This window comes from Vulpes lagopus, chromosome 17 (genome assembly GCF_018345385.1).
Source record: "Vulpes lagopus strain Blue_001 chromosome 17, ASM1834538v1, whole genome shotgun sequence".
NCBI lineage: Eukaryota > Metazoa > Chordata > Mammalia > Carnivora > Canidae > Vulpes > Vulpes lagopus.
Genome location: NC_054840.1, coordinates 34,808,538 through 34,830,313, shown reverse-complemented (window position 1 = coordinate 34,830,313; position 21,776 = coordinate 34,808,538). Strand labels below are relative to the sequence as shown.

At 44.0% G+C, this 21,776-nt stretch overlaps 1 protein-coding gene across 1 annotated transcript in view; it reads right to left on the bottom strand.

Annotated features, from left to right (window-relative positions):
- ADAMTS16 (ADAM metallopeptidase with thrombospondin type 1 motif 16) overlaps positions 1-21,776 on the bottom strand; it is a 151,071-nt gene that overhangs the window by 125,770 nt on the left and 3,525 nt on the right. Inside the window, exon 3 of the mRNA XM_041731954.1 lies at positions 18,433-18,758. Within this exon, the coding sequence (XP_041587888.1) occupies positions 18,433-18,758 (326 nt within the window). The remainder of the gene's footprint in view (positions 1-18,432; positions 18,759-21,776) is intronic.

The window sequence follows — 21,776 nt, the reverse complement described above, 5'->3', positions numbered from 1 at the left end:
CACAAGTGACAGATTCGCCAGCCTATGATGATGAGGTTGATGATCACTACAGTAACAACAACCATCAGGCAGGAGCTTGTTCAAACTGCACAACCTTCCGAACCATCCCTGTGATCCGTGTCCACGGCCACTCCCAGAGAGCCACACTCACCATCTGCTGATACCATTCTGGTTCTCCTTCTGATTTTTCTCTACCTTTAATTTGGGCCAGGGGTCATAGAGGAAGCATGAACCAGATCTCTCCTTACTTGCAACCTTGCAGCGATGTCCTCTGACTTGAAAACACAGTCTGTGCTGGGCATGTTCAGGCTTCCAGGAGCATCACCCTCCGGCCTGTGTTGGTTTAACTCCTGGGCTCTGCTCCCGAGGTCTTGCCAGGCACTCAGGATGCTCCACAGTGCCAGCCACTGCTCCTGTCCCAGGGACACGGGGCTCGCTCTGGCCTCAGGGCCTCCATGCCCACTCACCCTGCTTCCTAATGCACACCCCATCCACCCTCTAATGGCCTGGGGCTTTCTGCAGTGATGGGGTGGGGGGAGTGGGGACTTGCCTGCTGTCCTGTTGCTCTTAATGCCAGGCACTATTAGCTCTAGCCTGGTGGCACCCACAGCAACAAAATCATGGCAAATGGTGGCTCCAGAGGCCAAAGATCATGTTCAAGTCCTGACTCTGCCTCTCCTCAGATGGTGAGGGCAACTGTGTGGGGGTCCTGAAACCCAGGTCCTATCTTTTCAGAGGATAAACCCACAGCTATTTCCCAGTGCAAAAGTGGCAAAGAGAGAGACAAAGAGACAGAGACAGAGAGAAAGAGAGATTTTAGTGATGTCAATCAAGACAGCAGAATGTATTTCTAAAAAATGGGGGCAGCCTGTGGAAAGCTGCAGAAGACTGGAGGCAATGTGCAAACCCCTGTGCTCGCTGGGAAAGGATAGCCAACAGGTCAAGGGCAGAGTGGGGAGGTCAGAGCAGAGCCGGACAGCCACTGCCTGGGTCGGCGGGGCAGAGAAGTGGGTGACAGTCACAGCATGGGGTGGCCACATGTGTTTCTCATCAGAGGTCATGGGTCCCCAGGGTGTCGTCAACTGGTTCTACAAGCCATGCTTTCTGCACACACTCAGTCCCTCCCCGTGTGTGACTCGGTGGCACCCTTCCCTCTGCACCGCTGTAGGCATGCGGCAAATCCTGACAAGAACTTATCCAGTGGACACTGAGCCCAAACATCCACTGTCTTCCCAGCTTGACTCGCCACTGGAAGTATCTCTCTCCCCAACTGGACATTCAGTCCCTCAAGACGGTGCCCCTTCATCTCCAGGTTCCAGGCTGGTCACACCCTGTTTGTGTTAGTCATATTAAAAGGCTTGTATTGATTATTGATCACCTATCATGGCCCTGCCTTGGTTCCAAGAACTGGATGCCCTTATCATCATCAGTAAACCTCAGAACAGGGGCACCCGGGTGGCTCAGGGGTTGAACACCCACCTCAGGCCCAGGGCGTGATCCTGAGGACCTGGGATGGAGTCCCACATCAGGCTCCCTGCAGGGAGCCTGCTCCTCCCTCTGCCTGTGTCTCTGCTTCTCTCTCTGTGTCTCTCTTGATAAATAAATAAAATCTTAAAAAAAAAAAATAACCCTCAGAACAGACTTGTCAGGCGGGATTTGGGGGAATAAAGAAATCAAGCATGAACACCTCAAACGTCCATCCATGAGTGACCAGATAAAGCCAGCACAGCCCGCACTGGCCACGGGAAGGCTGGTGCACGTGGGTGGGTTGAGTGCATCCAGAGGAGCCGGAGCAGGCAGACCAAACCCTCGTACGGGGTGAGTCGAGTCCTAAGAAACATGCAGAACACACAAAATTGTTATTCAGGAAGCAGAACGGGCTGCGGGCTGGGGTGGGCACCATAGGGCCTGCAGGTGGCACGGGTGTCCCCGGGGGCGGCAAGAGAGCCCACAATGGGGTTGTGGGCGCGTCGTGCACCTGCTGACCAGTCACCGTCCTCTGCACTGGCCGTCCTAATGTTCTCTTGTGTAAACGGGGCCTCAGTGGAGCTTTTAGAGACACTACACACTGAGCTCCCAGTCAGTCGGAGAAGGACAATCATCATATGGCTTCCCTCATACGGGGAATATAAGAAATAGTACAAGGGACCGTAAGGGAAGGAAGGAAACTGAGTGGGAAAATCAGAGAAGGAGACACGCCCTGAGGGACTCTTAACTCTAGGAAATGAACACAGGGCTACAGAAGAGGAGGTGGGTAAGGAGATGGGGTACAGGCTGACAGGCACTGAGGGGGGGGCACGTGATGGGATGAGTGCTGGGTGTTATACTGTATGTTGGCAAATTGAATTTAAATAAAATTTTAAAATTAAAAAAATAAAGATGCCAGTAAAGAAAGAAAAGGAAGAAAGCAAAAGAGAAAGAAAGAAAAAGAAAAAAAGAAAGAAAAAGAAAGAAGAAAGAAAGAAAGAAAGAAAGAAAGAAAGAAAGAAAGAAACAAACAAACAAACAAACAAACAAGAGCATGCCCCTGCCCGGGTCACAAACCTGGAGATCACAGGGCAGCTCCCAGGCCTATGGAATTATTCATGCTCATTACCAACCCCACCTCCCCAAAATCCAGCAGTTGAAAAGTTTCTAAAGGAGTGTGGTGTATTTCATTAGCAAAGACAATCCCTGACAAGTTATATGTTTTTCTTCACAAGAGAAAACGTAAGAGAATGCCCCGGGGACCAGCTCTCTGTTCCCTGTTGGTCAGCCAGCGGTGGCCGTTACCACAATGCTTCGAAGCTGCCTTTCTGTCAATACTCTGCGTGTGTCTCTGGCTCAAGCACAGTGAAAGGATATAATGTCATTAGAAATACTGCTGAGGTGTCCACAAGAAATGCGTGGGACCCACCAGCTGTGAGCCAGGCTGAATTAGGGGGGCCAGCCACTATTTAAAATCTGAAATTTCTGTAGCCTTCCTTGATTAATTTTGAATTAAAAAATGCTTTCCATGTATGTTCTATGTCTCTCTGCCTGTGTGTCTCTCTTTCTGGTTTTTTTTTTTTTTTTTTTTTACTACTAACCCATATGATCCTGTAAGCTGATAACCACTGGAGCTGTGACAGACACATAAGCTCTCCAGAATTCTCAGGAGGAATCAGGATTTTCTGAGCAAGACTGTGCAGAAACACTAGCTACCCCCAACACAGGCACCCAAGTGATTGAAAGCCAGGTGTTGGACACCTAAGTTCTCCTTGTGCTGACAAGGTCCAATGTTGTCCAACCCATTAGACTCCAAGGACACAGACAGACAATGTCCCTGGGTGGGGAGATGGGTGCATGGGGACAAGGCCCATCATGTGTTCTGTGATCCAACGGGCATATCTCAGAATCAGGCTCTGACCCTTGCTAGATGGCAGCTGTAGGCAGGTTACATAATCTGTCTTATTCTCAGACTCTCTTACACAAACTGGGAATAAAAGCTCTTCTCAATATGCAAGTACAATGAAATGCAGTAGTGAGGTATGCAATGAATCTGCATGCAAAAATTCCAGGCATACAGTAGGTGCTCATCAGTTATCTTCCCTCTTTATAATGGACCCATTTTCATGTTTTACTTAAAAGCATGAAACTGCATCACTGACACATACATTAACACAAACGTTCCTGTGGGAAAGCAGAATTCACCATGTGTTTGCTCCACAAGAACCAAACACGGACTACAGGTTGCAAGTAGGCCTTTTCAAAATGATGATACAGGGGGACCAGGGCACACAGAGGATTAGCAGAACTGCAGGTTCAGGTTCTTCCCCACCCTCTGGTTTAGGAGCTGGAGAAAAGCAGTGGGTATGCTGGAAGAGAAAACAGCCAGGTCAACCGCGTTTGCAAGAAAGCATCCCCGTGCCCTGCACTGTCTGCTTGCCAGGAGCACAGGAACCCCGTATCAGAAGACCCGCCAAGCAAGTCAAAGTCTAAGGATGGTTTGCTTTTCCCAAGAGAGAAGAAATATTACCAGAAGCTACTGTCTGGGCATGAGCTGAAAATTTAGGCTCTAAGGAGATGATTAACATGACAACAGAATAGGAAGCATGCGTGGATGGAGGGTAGGTTACGGCCCTGTGCACACTGGATGCCCTCGGTGGCTGGAGGTTGCATAAGACCCCGTGCACACTGGATGCCCGCGGTGGATGGAGGGTGGGTAAGGCCCCGTGCACACTGGATGCCCACGGTGGATGGAGGGTGGGTTATGGCCCGGTGCACACTGGATGCCCTCGCTGGCTGGAGGTTGCATAAGGCCCCGTGCACACTGGATGCCCGCAGTGGATGGAGGGTGGGTTATGGCCCTGTGCACACTGGATGCCCACGGTGGATGGAGGGTGGGTTATGGCCCTGTGCACACTGGTTGCCCGAGGCGGATGGAGGGTGGGTTACAAGCCTGTGCACACTGGATTCCTGCACTCAGCTGAACAGGAATTCCCCCACGAGCATCTAGATTGCATGATGGCACCAACAGCCAGACTTTTTGACACTGCCACGTCTGTTTTCCAAAATGTAAGAGTAAACCGTGAGTTACACTGATGGACGCTACAAGGTTCCCCACATGCGCACCGGGTCCACAGCAGCTGGGCTCGGCCTCTCCATCCCCTCACAGAGCCCACGGGGCCACACCTGTGACAAGGGGCAGATAAAAGGGCTGAAGCCAGAGAAAGCAGAAGTTGGCTGGGGCTGACTTTGAAACCGAGATCAAACAAAACTGACCCCTTGCAAATCTCTAAATCGAATCCATTTCATAGCACACGGGCTGACAATGAAATCCGAACTGTGAATAATTGCCAGAGGAGGGGATTAATTTGCAAAGGATACAACAGAACGTGATACCATCTCAAGATGTAACTAACCTTGCTCGGTCCTCCTGGTTGGAGAACGGATATTCTCTTCTGATCGTGTTACTGACTCCATGGCACTTTGATTAAAGTCTCCTTATATGACCTGACTCACTGGTTGGTTTGTATGTGACCGAAGACTGGCTCTCAACAATTTAATTTTAGGGAGGCCTTAAGACATTTTTATATTTAAATGGCAATCTGTGACACCATCAAATTCTTCTTACTAAAATGGTTCACATTTGAAGACATTAGTGCCCACATCAGTTCACAACTTGTGTGTTCCCTATACATCTAAAGGCGCAGACGTCCCAGGGACGCCGACCCTTCCTGTGAGGCTGAAGCCATGGGTGCACACATGGGACTCCACCCTGAGGTGAAGCTGGGATATTAAGTTTCTAAAGTCTAAATAGGGACAACTGGGTGACTCGGTGGTTGAGCGTCTGCCTTCAGCTCAGGGTGTGATCCTGGGGTCCTGGGATTGAGTCCCGCATCAGGCTCCCTGCATGGAGCCTGCTTCTCCCTCTACTTCTCTCTCTCTCTCTCTCTCTCTCTCATGAATAAATAAAATCTAAAAAAATAAGTATAAAATAAATATAAGGAGTCCTTTCATTAGCCTACATACATGTAAACTTTTACATGACCTAGTCTGTATTTAGAACAAAATTCAGAGAAAACAGTTGCCCCACAAAGTCCCTGCAGCCTCAGCAGCCTGGGGATTCAGTTCTTTCAAGACTCTAGACTGGGAGTCATTTCAAATACGTGGGCATTAGCTATCTTCTAAAAATCTCATAAACTGAGCGGCTCTAGTTCTTCCTCTGGTAGAGGAAGATGTGACGCAGATATTACTCTTTCAGAGGGCTGACCACAGGGAACTTGAAAGTGTTAGGGATCAGTAAGCTCAATTTTATTAGAATGAGTAAGCTCCTAAGCTTCTCCCCAGTGGACAGTAGACTGGATTACTGAAGGCAGAGGTAGGAAATTATGATTGATATTAGACCCAAAAAAGTTTTTAGGTTGTAAATATAATTATGTTATGTACCAAAGCAATATTCGAAATTCAGAATAATGATACTAGATGGTGAAGGAAAGGCTAACTTATAGTATTGGCCCTCGTAAGGAACACACGATGACTTATGGTTCTGCATATGGCACCCTTACCCGGCAAGGCGTTTACATATTTAAATATTCACAATTTACTCTCCTAATATTTGCACATATACGTGCATGTTTCAGCTGGTCACAGAACTGAGCTGTAAAATAGCCTAGCTTCTCTTCTGGCTTATTATCCTGCAATCCATCATTCTTCATTTTATTACCTAATGATGACCTGCAATGGGAATAGTCAAAACTCCCCCAGCTTCAGTTAGAGATTAATCTCTGCAAATAAAACCAGGTTTTTGGCTCCTCCGGCTGCCACAGGGGGAATGCAGAGTCAAGATGTCAGCTATTCTGGGCAACTTCCTCATTTATGATACCTTATTAAGCACAAAGTCATCTCCCAGGTGTTGAGGAAAGACATCATAAACGCGTGGGCATAATCTATGCTTCCAAATGTTGCATAAACACTCTTGTGTTTTAAATCGTTTGCTCGAATGATATGTCTTTTTATCATCCGAAGTGCTTTCAAGTAAATCACTCAAAAAGCTCTAGTGTAAATAAAATATTTTCTCATTTTATCCCCATTTTATCCATGAGGCTTCTCTGAAGGTCAGTGTAACTCTATCTCCTGGTTCCTCAAGTTGACTTGAACCTGCTTACACTGCAACATGGGCAGTTTCTTTCTTTTTTTTAAAGATTTTATTTATGAGAGAGAGAGAGAGAGAGAGAGGGAGAGAGAAAGAACGTGCAGTGGAGAGGGGCAGAAGTAGAAAGAGAAGCAGACTCCCCTTATTGACTAGCTTGGTTCTGGATTTCAATTTTAAAAATGCTTAATATTTAATATAACAAATAATATAACAAATAACAAAGTAGAAATGGATTTTTTCTTGTTTTATGGTAAATGCCAGCTTTTTATCCCTGTAAGTTTATATAGAATAAATGTGCTGCATCACTTTTTGAGAAGGATTCAAGTTGGAAAGAATACCCTTCCTCAGAAATCCTCATGTGCAATAGGTAATCCCGCTCTTGTCATAAACTAGATAACTAAAGAAGACATGTGTCCAACACACAAAGACACAATTGTGTACTTATGTTCACTCAACAACACATAACAAGCTAAGAGGTGGACAAATCCACTTAGTTCTTTGAACTGTACTCTATATAAATTATATCATATCCTGTCACCTGTCAAATATACTGCAATGTTTATTTAAAATTTGTTTAAAGACTCTCTCTGTCATTAGAGAAGTTACTCATATGGGTAGGCCTGGAAAAGTGCTCACTCGCAGGGGTCCTTTCCTGAGACTATGTGAATGTGAACAGCACTGGCATTATTCTCTTCCTTGCTGTGGAAGTATGTTCCCAGGAACCCAGGAGACATGGATCCATGTGGTGACTGTATGGCAAGTGCATGCTTTCCAAACTCAGAACTGTTTCTAGATAGGGAACGTGGGTGGCTCAGTGGTTGAGCCTCTGCCTTCGGCTCAGGTCATGATCTCAGGGTCCTGGGATTGAGTCCCGCATCAGGCTTCCCACAGAGAGCCTGTTTCTCCCTCTGCCTGTGTCTCTGCCTCTGTGTGTCTCTCACGGGTGGATAGATAGATAGATAGATAAACAAACAAACAAACAAACAAACAAAATCTTAAAAAAACTGTTTCTTGATAGAGCTTTTTATAGTGTCTCCACCCTCTCTCTGGATACTGGAACTGTCTCCAGCATAGATGGAACTCATACCTAAAGCAAGGAATTTTTATCCATCTGCCCACCCATCCATTCATTTATCCATCCACCCATCCATTCATGTACCATCCATCATCCACCAACAATCCATCTATCTGTTTATCCATCCATCCATCTATCCATCCATCCAATTCCTTCCATGGGCCAGGAGCACTGTTGGGTGCTGGAGGTCCTGAAAGGATTCCTGAGAACCATGAACTTAAATGTGGCTTATCATAGTTGAGGGACAGACCCTGCTTTTTGTGTTAAGAGAGAAAACATACAATGTACTCAAGTGGAAATGTAAGGTCAATGGAATGACATGACCTTAAGGTCATCAAGGCAAATATTTTTCACAGACTTTGTGCACTAAAATAAATCACCAACTTTCTTAAACTACATTTCATTTTACATGTTTTTGCTCCAAATTTCTAATGTATTAAGGGTTGAAGATACAATTATTCAATGACAGAAAATCGGGATGATTGGCTATATCACATCATTGCCTATTGAAGCTCTCTGCTATTTTAGAACCATTTTAAAACTAAGGGCAGCCAGTCATTATAGCATCACTATAAACTCTGTAATAGCATGTGGACCTTTTTTAACTTTCTTAGTTTAATTTTTGTTTTAAAAGTGATAATTTTTGAACTATATTGACAATGTATACCTTATTGGATATGTCCATTTATAATCAATTGACGGTAAGGAAAAGAAGAATCCTGCCTACATTTCTTGAGACTATGAATGTGCAAATGAGATATTTTTATTTAGTTTCCCTATAACTTCATAGAAATTATAGAAAAAATAATCTGAAATTACCAGTTTTCACGATTTTAAAATGGTGGATTTACTTGATTTAATGTCTTTAAAACATACGCTGTTTTTCCTTTAAAAAGTAAACTCTTAAGTAAGTGAAGAATATGTTCAAAAAAGGACAAAGGATGATGACTATTATTAGAGGAATCAAAATCAGTAAAAATGATTCCTACCTGGAAAAACAGGGGAATGGAGCATCAGTAGAACAGCAAATGTCTCCAGTGTGCTCAGCCCCCAGCTGCCCTCCTGCGCTCCACGAGCCACGCGTGGGCACGCCGGGAACACTGGGAACACCGCCCCGCTCTGCCACCTCCTCTGGCTGCTGATCCCAGGCCTTCCAGTGATGGGCTGCACGTGGGGGAGGCGGAAGAACGAGTTCCTGCCCCGTCCCCCCCGCCCCTCCACACTTCCTGCCTTGCCGCCCCACCTCCCATCTCCTTTCTGCTCCTGTCCACCTCTTCCCTGGGCAGCAGTGGCCTGTCCCAGGTTACCGTCACCTGAAGCACCAGCACAAGCCCCCTCAGAGTCCAGCACCAGCTGCCCACCCCCGGCCCCCCTGGGAGCTGAAGCCTCAGCAGGTAGCTGAATTGCAATAATCACAACTTCTTTGCTCGGTGCCCCCCCGCCCCAGGGGCAGTGGCCGCTTCCTCCTGCATTTGCTATCCTGTAAAGCTGCAGTGCTCTCTTCTTAATGTTTCAGTGGTTACCTGTTTAGTGCATTGCATTACTTCTCTCAAGTTGTGTGGTTTCTGTGTCCTAAGTGGACCATGATTGATACAGGCAACAGTGGAGAGCGAGGAAAGCACAGCAGGGAAGAGGCTAGGAAGTATGTGTGGAGCAGGGGAAGAGCTGGCATTTTGAGATGTGCGGTCACGGAAAGTGACAGTTAAGAAGAAAATAACTGTCTTGCTCTGGCTGAACCTCAGGCAGGCAGGATCCTCTTACTCTCTGGACTGGGCTGGACTTGCTCTAGAATAGTCACTCCCTAGAAAAGCAGGCTTCAAGTATCCTTGTCCTTCAGAGGATCCTAGACGTGGATTATTCCCCAGAGGAAAGGACCACAGGAATCACATTCCTGCTTCCTCAAGGAGACCCGTTTGGCTGTCGCAGGCAGATGTTGCCGATGGAGGAAATCCTAGTCATGCTGGTTGTGGACATAAGGGCACCTTCTAATGATCGTTTCACCAAATATTCTACCAACCATGAGTGTCCATGTGAGGGCTGTCCTCGGTGGTGTTGGGGGAAACGTCCTGATGAGGACTGCAGTGCTGACCACCAAGCAGAAGGGAAGCCTGCCATCTGTCCCCTCCCCACTGCTATCTGGCCTACATCATTTACTTTTACTTTATTTGTAAAATCTCTGCCAAATATTCTAACATTTACACTCCTTCAACTGGTTCCCCAGTATACGAACAAGTATGAGCATCCAGTGTGATCAGTGCAAACCACCAGGCAGAGAATCTGGACACGTGCGTCCTACACCTGTCTAAATCTACCTGGCTTGATGATACCGGCCATGTCACGGCACCCCCCTGAGGCTCAGGTTCATCATCTGGAAAATAAAGGGATTGGAACAAAACTATAGATTTTATAATTAAATTCCTCTAATAATCTCATTTTTGTTTACAATGAATGGTAAGCTAATAGAAAAATCTCTGGTCGCCTCAAGTATAAAAGATTATCAAAATGTTACCTTGATCAGGCTCTTGCTGGGCATGGAGCCTAACATGGGACTCAATCTCAGGATCTTGAGATCATGACCTGAGCCGAAGTCAAGAGTTGGATGCTTAACCCACTGAGCCACCCAGGCACCCTTTACTACGTTTATTCTTAAGGAACTAGCAGGAACTAGCAAAAACATATGTATTTATGCAGTGCTTTCCTCTGGTTCCCCACACTCACGTTTAAATTTCCTAATAACTACCAACTTTGGCTCTACTTCCTCTAAAACCTTAGTTTTTCTATTATTTTATTACATGCCTCCTGAGACTCACATATTTCCAACCTGGTTATCCCATCACCAGCCTTCTCAGGTTGTGATGCTGCTCTTAAAAACTCATCTCTTCTGACCATTCTTGCGATGGTTTTTCCCTTCTGCTCCTGCTTTATTTTACTGGCTCCAGAATATTTCTCAAAGTATGCTAGAAGTCTGGCAATATTTCAGACAGTTTCCTAGGATTTATTGGGTGCTGCAGAAAAACTCTCAATGACTAGAGTTTCCAGAGAATCCCTGGAGTCTGAGGTTGGGAATCAAACCTACGACAGTTCAAACCAGGGCTCTGGGTAAGTCTCCAACCAAGTGAGGGAATTCTTAAACACAGCAGAGCACTGTGGCATTTACAAGCTTTCCAACATTGTTGAAAGCAAAAGAATAATTCGATTTTAGGAGAAGTGATATGTATCCTATGCATTAAAGCTCTAATAAACACAATGCTTTATGTAAGAGGAGCTAAATTTCACACAGATTTTGTGCCAAGGGTAACTGACACACTTGCTATTCTTTGGGGGGGGCGGGGGGGAGGAGCTAAAGTGATAATCCAAGTACAGAACTTGCATAAAATCCTTTAAGAAAATCTAATCCTGTCATATGCAATAGAATACATATCTAAAGGAACCTCATTAACAGTTTTGACTAATGGGAGTTTTTAAAAAGTTTGCCAGAAATCCTACCAGAAAAAAACATTTCTGAGTAAACTAAAAGCTTCAACAGAAAATTCAGGGGGTTTGGCATTAGTCATGGAAAGAAATCATTTAAAATGAGTTCTAAAATTAACTGCATAGTTATTATACCTCAAAGAGGTATAGAGAAAATATAGTATTTTTTTGGTAAATTTGAAATACAAGTATTCACTGCAAGAAAAAATGTTGGCTTATGTTAACAAGAACTTGGGGATACAAAGATGAATAAAAGAAGGTTTCTTGAAGAGCTCACCACCTATATAAAAAAACACATCTGTAGGGGCACCTGGGTGGCTCAGTTAGTGTAGCGTCTGCCCTTGGCTCAGGTCCTGGTCCCAAGGTCCTGGGATTGAGTTCCTGCATTGGGCTTCCTGCTCAGCGGGGAGTCTGTTTCTCCCTCTTCTTCTGTGTCTCTCCCTCACTTGTGTTATCTCTCTCTCTCTCTCAAAATAAATAAATAAACTCTTCTTAAAAACCCCAAATCTGTAAATAAATAATTACATGATGAATCCATTTATATTTTAAGAGAAGCTCCTACTACACTATAAATGGGGAGACTAAGTTCTGAGAGGACTACATGAGGAGGAAGGGGGCATTGAGGCAGAAACCAAATGAGAAAATCATGACCCCTTACAGGAACGTTCAGAGTTGATGGCATGAAAATTCATGTAAATGATCCTGCAGGTCCCTATAGGGCAGCAGTAGCCTGGTGATACTGGGAAGTAAAAGTGTTCTGTGGTTTGAAGTGCGGGTTCTCTCGAGTCAGGTTACCTACGCACAAATCCCACTCTTTTAAGAATTATCTTGGGAGTCATCTGTAAAATTGGGACGATAAGTGATCTTGGGCAATGATCTGTAAAATGTGTTAATAAAAGCACCTAGTGGAGATTCCCCAAATGTAAGTGTGAGGGGTGATACAGATCTTCTCTCCAGTGAAATTATCACTTAACTGCTAAAAATATTCTCTCTCTCTCTCTCTGTATTACCATTACTCTGAATCAAAAATTGCTCCAGTTTGATTTCACTGAAGAGAAGCAGCTATGCAGGAGCTTGTCCCTAACCCTCCAAAGGTGCTATACTTTAGTAGAGCAATTCATGCCCAAGGGTGTTGTACAAAATAAACAGATAAAAAGCACAATCAGCTAGCAGTTAGCACAGATTTAGGTGGTGTGATACCAACTGCCGCAGACCAGCACAGGTTCCTGGAAGACTGTGCATATGCTCTAGGTTGCACCCTGCAAGAAGCAACATCAGAGGCTGCACGCTACATGGAGAACAGACTTCTCTGAACTAGTCCTGCCAAGTCACTAAACCAGCAAGTGAAAACAGAACAGCAACAAGCCCTGGAGCGGCAGAGTGTGGCCAGTATCTAGAGTTGCTATACAGTATATTCTCTGTGACGCTCAATCCTTAGCAGAAAATTGTGAGACATGCAAAGAAACAGAAAAGTGTGGCCCCCTACACATGAAAAGATACAGGCACAGAAACTGCTTCTAAGAGGACCCAGATGTTAGGTTTTATTGGCAAATACTTCAAAGCAACTATTATAAATATATTCACAGCACCAAAGGGAACTACATCTAAAGAATTAAACTAGGTCTAATGAAGATGTCTTCCAAAATACAGAATAAGAGAAATTATAAAAATAATCAAATAGAAATTATAATTAATTTAAATTAAGTTAAATAGTAAAGTTAAAAAGTAATAATATCGCAAACAAAAACTTCACTACAGAAACTTAATAGTAGATTTGAGCTGCCAGCAAAGAATCAGTGGATTTGAAGATAAACTGAGAAGGATGAAAACACATTTGAAACACACAGAGGAAAAAGCAAATTAAGGAAAATGAGGGGAGCCTCAGAAGAATGTAGTACAGTAACAAGCACATCAATATATCCATCATGGGAGTACCGTGGGATGAACACTAAGATACTCACACCTGTACACGTCACAGTAAAAATGCAGAAAGACAAAGACAAAAGGAAAATCTTGAAACAGCCATACAAAAATCCCAACTCCTATGCACAATAAACTGCAAGAAGATAAACAGCAGACTTCTCCTGAGAAACGACAGAGGTCAAGAGGCAGTGGATGCCATATTCAAAGTGCAGGAAAGGGGGAAAAAAACACTAACTAAACAATGACAAGAATAAAAACAAACTATCATCCAGTGATCTCTATGCAGCCACCCAAATCCACGTGAGACACTGCTTCATACTTGCCAGGACAGCTGTAAGAAAAGGATGGACAAGAGCTGACCAGAATGTGGAGAAATAAGAATCCTCATACATTGTTGGGAGGATACAAAATGGGAAAGCTAATGTGTAAAACAGTCCAGAAATCCCTCAAAACATGAAACATAGAACTTCCATAGGATCCAGCAATTACCCTTCTAGGTATAAACCCAAGAGAAAACTGTATGTCTACATGAGAACTTGTACACACATAGCACCGTTATTGACAACAGCCAAAAAGAGTACAGACAGTAACATCCACCAACAGCTGAAAGGATAAATAAAAATATGGTATATATGTACAATGGATTATTATTTAGCAATAAAAATAATGAAGTTTTGATACATGTTACAACATGAACATTATACTACAGGAAAGAAGCCAGTCACAAAAGACGACATGTTGCATGCTTCCTTTTATGAGACATTGCCAGATTAGGCAAATCTATAGGGATAGAAAGTAAGGTTCATGAGGTCTAGGAATCATGGGGGTTGGGCGGATGGAGATTGTCAGGGGTTTCTTTCTGGGGTGATGCACAGTCTCAGATTAGGTGTAGAGAGGTTTGCACAACTCCAGAAATATACTACAAACCACCGAGTTACACATTTCCAAGGGGGGATATCTCTACAATGTATGAACTACATATCAAAAAACTGTCTTTTAAAAAAACAGTACCTATCTGTTAGTGTGGTCATTAGGCTAAGCAACATAACAAACAGAGGGCTATTTGCCAAGTATGTGGCACATAATCCTCGGTAAATTAGGGTCACTCCTTCTGCTACTGTCCTGGCCATCACTGTTTCCCACACCGTCACCAGCAATCATTCCTGAAAGGCACCTGCTTTGCGATACACCTTCGCATGCCTGTGCTGGGTGATCACAACAAACCTGTGATGTCAATCAGGTAGAGACATAAGAATTACACACACTGCTATTTATTTATTTATTTATTTATTTATTTATTTATTTGCCTTTTAAAAAAATAACCTTACTTAGTGAAATAAGATAAGAAGCTTTTGCACAGCAAAGGATACAGTCAACAAAACTAAAAGACAACCTACAGAATGGGAGAAGATATTTGCAAATGACATATCAGATAAAGGGCTAGTTTCCAAAATCTATAAAGAACTTATTAAACTCAACACCAAAGAAACAAACAATCCAATCATGAAATGGGCAAAAGACATGAAGAGAAATCTCACAGAGGAAGACATGGACATGGCCAACATGCACATGAGAAAATGCTCTGCATCACTTGCCATCAGGGAAATACAAATCAAAACCACAATGAGATACCACCTCACACCAGTGAGAATGGGGAAAATTAACAAGGCAGGAAACAACAAATGTTGGAGAGGATGCGGAGAAAAGGGAACCCTCTTACACTGTTGGTGGGAATGTGAACTGGTGCAGCCACTCTGGAAAACTGTGTGGAGGTTCCTCAAAGAGTTAAAAATAGACCTGCCCTACGACCCAGCAATTGCACTGTTGGGGATTTACCCCAAAGATTCAGATGCAATGAAACGTCGGGACACCTGCACCCCGATGTTTCTATCAGCAATGGCCACAATAGCCAAACTGTGGAAGGAGCCTCGGTGTCCATCGAAAGATGAATGGATAAAGAAGATGTGGTTTATGTATACAATGGAATATTACTCAGCAATTAGAAACGACAAATACCCACCATTTGCTTCAACGTGGATGGAACTGGAGGGTATTATGCTGAGTGAAATAAGTCAATCGGAGAAGGACAAACAGTGTATGTTCTCATTCATTTGGGGAATATGAATAATAGTGAAAGGGAATATAAAGGAAGGGAAAAGAAATGTTGGGAAATATCAGGAAGGGAGACAGAACATAAAGACTCCTAACTCGGGGAAACGAACTAGGGGTGGTGGAAGGGGAGGAGGGCGGGTGTTGGAGGGGAATGGGTGACGGGCACTGAGGTGGACACTTGACGGGATGAGCACTGGGTGTTTTTCTGTATGTTGGTAAATTAAACACCAATAAAAGTTAATTAAAAAAAAAAAAAAAGAAATATTTTGAGTCAAGATACTTGGTGGCAGTATCAGGACTACTTTAGAGGTCTTTCTAGAGTTAACAGATGATGCAATAGAAAGTTCTGTGACCTTGACAGATGTTAGCAGTCTTTCCTGGGGCATCCTATTCCTCCTCCAGCAGGAATCACACCCCAATTCTACAGTGAAGATTCAGCTTGGACAAAACTACTCCAAAACCCTACATGGGTGCTGCTACGGGTGCCTGCAAGGCAGGATGACACACCCTCTCTGCAATTCTTGGCGCCCAGTTGTGTCCTATCTCATCACTGCAGTGACACTGCCTGTTCCCTGTCTCTCTCATCAGGCAACACAGATCTGAAGCTCATTCATTATTCAAGAGAACATCAGGAAAACACTCATTTTAGTTTTTCAAGAATATTTATTTCCTATAAATAAGACCATCAGCTATGCTGATGTTCTTCAAATCCATTGTTAGAGCAAAGTGCTCCCAAACACAAAAGCAGAGAACCAGTGGAGAAAACTAACAATCGGATTGGAAACTGCATTGTCTCACAACTGTCAACCATGTTCTCTAGCTGAAGACATTAAACTCTTCACTAAGCAATATATTTTAACTTACAGGTGACAGTCTCATACTGTAGGTGAGATCAGGAGAAGAGAATATAGATTTTCTTCCCTCCCTACCAAAGATGTTTTCAAAATGTTCTATCCACAAAGATCTACAAAAGGATGTGAGGGACAAGAGGGTAAACCAAAGAGAATTCTACTGACACCTGACTGTCGGTGGATAGCTGGGTCAATCATAAACACTGAAGAGAAAAAAAAAAAAAGCTTAACTGAGATCTACCTGGGATTTAATTAGATTTAAAAAAACAAGAACAATAAGAAAAAGAAACGAAAAAAAGAGCCTTCCTCTAATGTGAAAATATGCCATTTTTCTTCATACCTTAAGAGATTGGAAAGATGAGCCATGAGGTAGCCATCAATCAAGAAGGAAATAACAGACTTGGCAGCTACTTGGGGGACAATCCCATTCAAAATTTTTTTATTATCTGGCTAATGACAGAGGACTTCTTATCATCCTTTTTGCTCCTTTAAAATGCCTTTGATTTGTCCTATCATATGGCAAATGCCCTTGAACCTCACTCGTAAGTCTAGTTGAGGTCACGTCTGTAATGATCATCTACAAAATATCAGTGAAGTTAAGTTTAGTGTACTTGGAAGATTAATGGTGGAAACATACAGGTTTCTATTCCAGGGATCAAGATATTAAATTCTAAGGTTCATTATCCAGAGGAGACTTTTTTTCCTGCTTTTTTTCACTTCTTTATCTTACATGCAGTTGTCACTTACAACTTGTGCCGTTAACTCCTATGGAGATCAAAGAGAATCAGAAATCTCAAGCTCCTGCCAGCCAGCTCTGCTCATGGGATGGACTCCAGGGCATGGCTCAGCCATCGGGAGAGCCTTGGCTCACAGGATCGGGTGTCAGTGAGCCTGCACCCCCGCTGGGTTAATAGGAAGCACCTCGCCCAATCACCACAAACAAATCCAAAAATATGAGCTCTGAAGGCATGGCACACCTCCCTACCACACAGATGGCTGCCATTTCCGGTCTCAGCCTTCGTTAAAGAAAGCCAAGGAAGAGATCTCTTCCTTTGGTGCATTATATGAAGAGTTCTTGCCTTCTAATTAAGGAAGATCTGTTTTTCTTGGGAAAACATGGAAGAAATCAGCCACACTGCCTTCAATCATAAAAATTATACCAAAAAAAAAATCACCACTTTATCCTTGTCCAATCCCTTTTGTAGCCATTCTTAAATCAAAAGCTCTTTACAAATTAGGGTAGACACGGAATCAGCGCATTCCAGATTCCCCTGAAAAGCAGGTGTTCACAGTTCTTGAAAATGTTTAGCAGGATTTAGTATTTGCATGTATGTAGAATTTGAAGGGACTGGTTACAAGTAAGTGCCCCTTCAGCATCCAGTAGCCGCACACGCGTATACAAAATTTTTTTTACAAAATCTTTATAAGATGCAGAGTCTGAGTTCCCTCTTTCCAAAGAGAGAAAGAAATTTAAGAGAGACTTAAAGCATTTTCTAGAAATGTAATAAATGCTCAAAAACCTGTTTGCCAAACCTTTAATATGGTCAAGACCTTCAAAGGTTTTGGGCACACATTTTCACCCAGCTACTGAAATCATTATCTTGTGCATCTGTGTGTGACTGATTAATGTACTCCAGACCCTAAGCCTTCATTTTTTTTTCCCTAACAATATGGAATTATTTAAGAAAATTAAAAGACAAGGCATTAAGATTTCAGCTTGGGGCATTTTCTCAACGGGGCCAGCTGCTCCTTCTTGAAGGGTCCCGGCAAAGGGACCACCAGAAGCATTCAAGTGATGTTCGGTGTCTAAATCAGATACTAAGAAAATGGAGAAGGTACCACAGAATCATCGGTCTGGTAAGAACTGCATCACCCGGACCTGGATTCATCACCGCATTTGGAATGAATGCCCTGATCTGTAAGCAGGTGATCCTCAACAGAATGGTGGGGGTAAAGTGCTTCTAGGCATCTGATCAAATAATCCACCCAGTCAATCAGCTTAGTACTATTGTTCTATTCAGAATGAAGACATCTCTGTAGCACTAGCAATGGACCAGAAAGTTACAGTGGAACCATCCCAAGAAGTTCCTGTCTTCAGACCTGGCCATAAGGTCTAATTTTCATGCTGGCATGCTCTTCCAAGGTTCTTGTAAAACAACAGAAGCGTGGGCACATGCACTACTGCCAAATGGGCCAGAGAAGGCCGCACAACATATTTTAGACAGTATTACTTGGAAAATTTCTCCTGCTTTTACAGACTGAAGAAATTTGTCCTGCAATAATGGAGGAATCAACTAAAATCTCTCAAGGGAAAGCTCATCCCCCTGCCCTTCACACCCCACTGACCCTGACACCTCACTACAGGTGGCAGGAGCTGTACTCACCAAACCTTTGCATGTTGAGAGGGCCACCGTGGAATTTTTGTGGGATCGTAAAGAGCCTTGATAAAAACAAAAATCCTCAGGCGAGAAGGCATGCACAGATTTAGTGCCTCCCTTCCCCAGTGTCTGCACAATAAATCCAGGAGCCACCAGGTTGCTGGAAGCTCTCAGCTCCATGTGGAAATCATGCCTGAAACCTTTCAGTCGGAGATGGAGAGGCTCCACTCCAAGCTGGGCAAGCGCCCTCTTCCGCCTCCGAGGGTGCGTGATCTCATGGGACAAGAAGTCTCCATTGTGGTCAACTTCATAGGGAGACACCAGGTCATATTCTGAAAGACAAAGAGAAGGTGTGGCTGAGTAGGATCAGAATTCTGAAAAGAATCGGGGAGTCTTAGAATATAATACATTACATCATTCAGATGCCAGTCTCGGAATATCATCCATTGCCAAATGATAGGAGGAAATTTCAGCATGGAGTCCACTTCAAATCCATGCTCTAGGATGTGCACAATCAGAGTCAGAAGGGAAAGCCTTCAAAGTGGCCTTTAGTGAAGTGTCTGCTGCCCCTGATGTGCTATTCCCAATCCAACAAAATCTGATGCTCCAAAGGAATAAATCACAGATCAAAGAAAACAGAAAATGGGCTTTTAGGATTACATTTCACAAATTTTACTTTGCACTCATGATAAGATAATAATATATAATCAGTTATTGTTCTAAATATTCTTTTAATTGTGCTTTTTGTTTTTTTATAGAAATCTTCATTGAGCTGACAAGAAATTTTAGCTTGAAGATGTCAAGGATTTCTCAGAAAGCAGTTAAAAAGACAACTATGATGGGCATTCTTTGCTTCTTCCTATTTTAATATTTAATTTTTAAGTCAAGGAATCCTACAAATCATATGCAGACATATCCCAAATGCTAACGTGTGGGAATGTTCCTGTGTGGTCTGTTCCCCCGACTCCCACCACTTACCTGCTCATAGGCCTGAATTCCTGACACTCCGTCAGAGTTTACCACCCAGGATCTTCCCCCAAGCACACCATGGTCTTCTGCTCACTCCAATTCACAGTATGCTAGCCTAACACACATTCAAATAACTCATTTTTTGAAATGTCAAGAAGCCTCCAAGGGGCTGTCAGATTTCAGGGCACCCACACAGGCCTGCAGAGTGTCAGCAGCTGACCAGGAACAGTTTTACCTACGGTGTACACCTGAGTTCTCTCCTTCTCTGTGGAAAGCATAGAAGGAAGCTATGTAGCTCCTTTTGTTACCAATCTGTGCCATCAGGATGCTGTTAGGGGCTCTTAGGGCCCTTTTCAACTTTAATGAGAGTTGGACATGCTTCTTGGAGTCATAAGGTAAAACACAAAAATGGCATTTGGTCAGAAGGAAACAGTATTTAGATAATTGCTTTTTCTGGAAAAAAATCAAGTTTTCTTTTTTATTTTATTTTATTTATTTATTCATGAGAGACACAGAGAGAGGAAGAGACATAGGCAGAGGGAGAAGCAGGTTCCCTGTGGGGAGCCTGATCCCAGGACCCTGGGATCATGACCTGAGTCCAAGGCAGGTCAACCTGCCTTGACTCAACCTGACTCAACCACTGAGCCAATCAGGTGCCCCCAAAGTGAGCTTTTCTTCACAACTAATCTCTTTCAGGGCAGGTGTTCCTGTGCCATCAGGGTTTGGGAAAGATCACACTGGAATAGAACTGGCAGCCAGCAATGATCAGAAATGGCACATGCTGGGTCTGGTTCAGGAGAGGCAGAGAAGGCTGCAATGCTGAAGCCTGTGGCCAGGTGCGTGGCCAGGGCCGGGCAGCCAAACCAACTGAGTGGCAGGATAAACGAGGCCATTGCTCTGGCCTCAGCGACCCCAAGGAGGCCATCTCCTCTGAGCAAGAGCTTTCATGGCCGACCCTTCTGGGCCCCCTGTTGGCCCAGGTGCCTGGCCCCACCATACAGGTATCCACAGGTCCCCGAAGAGTAATGGGTGAGCTGGGCCACTCGTAGCAGGTCGTGGCAGACCACCTGACAACCAACCACCAATATCTACGTGGAATCAAGGCATCTGTGTCACAGAGGGCAAAACATATTGGGCCTATTTCATATTTTACTTAGGAAACCAATAAAGTAAACAAATCTGGTTAAACTGTAGGCAATGACAGGGGAAAGGGGGAAACAAGTCAGGAATTGGCTGGTCTGGTGTGAGGATACCAAGCTGTTTTGGGCTGCTCTGAGACACAGGTGAGGAGTGTACACCTCTTTACCTTGGGTTCCGCCCACCACCATCCTCACCAGCCCCCCACCCCACCCCCGCTTCTTGGACTAAGGAGAGGGGCTGGTGCAAGTGGCAGTGGTGTCCCTTTCACCCTGTCCTCTGGGGCTCTGGGGGACAGCTCATCTCCCCCTCACCCCAAGCCCATTTCTATTGTAACAGAGGTTGTGGACTCTTCCAAACACTGGCCAAGCAACAAATTTATTGCACATAAAAAGATGATTACCACTGAAAAAAATCAAATTGTTTCCAGATGATATAAGCCATATTCTTATGACCTTTGTTTTGGAGGACATATAATATGTGTCCTTTATCTGGAGGGGACTTCTAATATGTACTCTCAAAATAGTGACTGATAAGGCTCTTTTACATAAATACATAAATGCTAGACAACCAGCTATCTGAGGGGAAAAAATAAACAGCCTGCTTTACTGCGTTTGCCAATTCCCCTGGTGTAAGACTCCCAGGGTCACTGATCTCCATTACCAACATGATGTCACTCAACACGGGGTGGGGAAGAGATGCCCAGAAGCACACCAGTACACACGCAGCACCTCCCGCACACAGACTGATGTAAATAACATCAGGCGCACAGATGATGGTAAAATACAGATGGTAGAAATGATTATGCAGGATGAGATTTGCCTATTTTAGCTTTGTTTTTAATAGGACTTCTCTCACAGTAACTTTATATATTTTCATTTTCAGTGACCAGCTCCACACTACTTAATGGAAAGTAACAATCAGCTCTGAAGAATGGTATGTGCTGGCCCCAGGCCACCAGCTCCTCAAACAGCAAAACCATCCTATGTGATCAGTGACCATCCGTTCCCAAGGATGATGAAGAAAATGCGTGGGGGAAAAAGACCTGTTTTTTCACTTTAGTCTACTGGTTCTCAACTGGAGCGATTCCCCATTAGTCACAAAGTGGGAGGGCGACGGTGGTGCTCCTGGAATGTAAGGACCCAATCCAGGGATGCTGCTGCATATTCTTCAATGGCCAGGAGAGACTCTCTGAAGAAGATATTAATACTGCCAAGGTGGTGAAACCCTGATTTAGTCAGTCC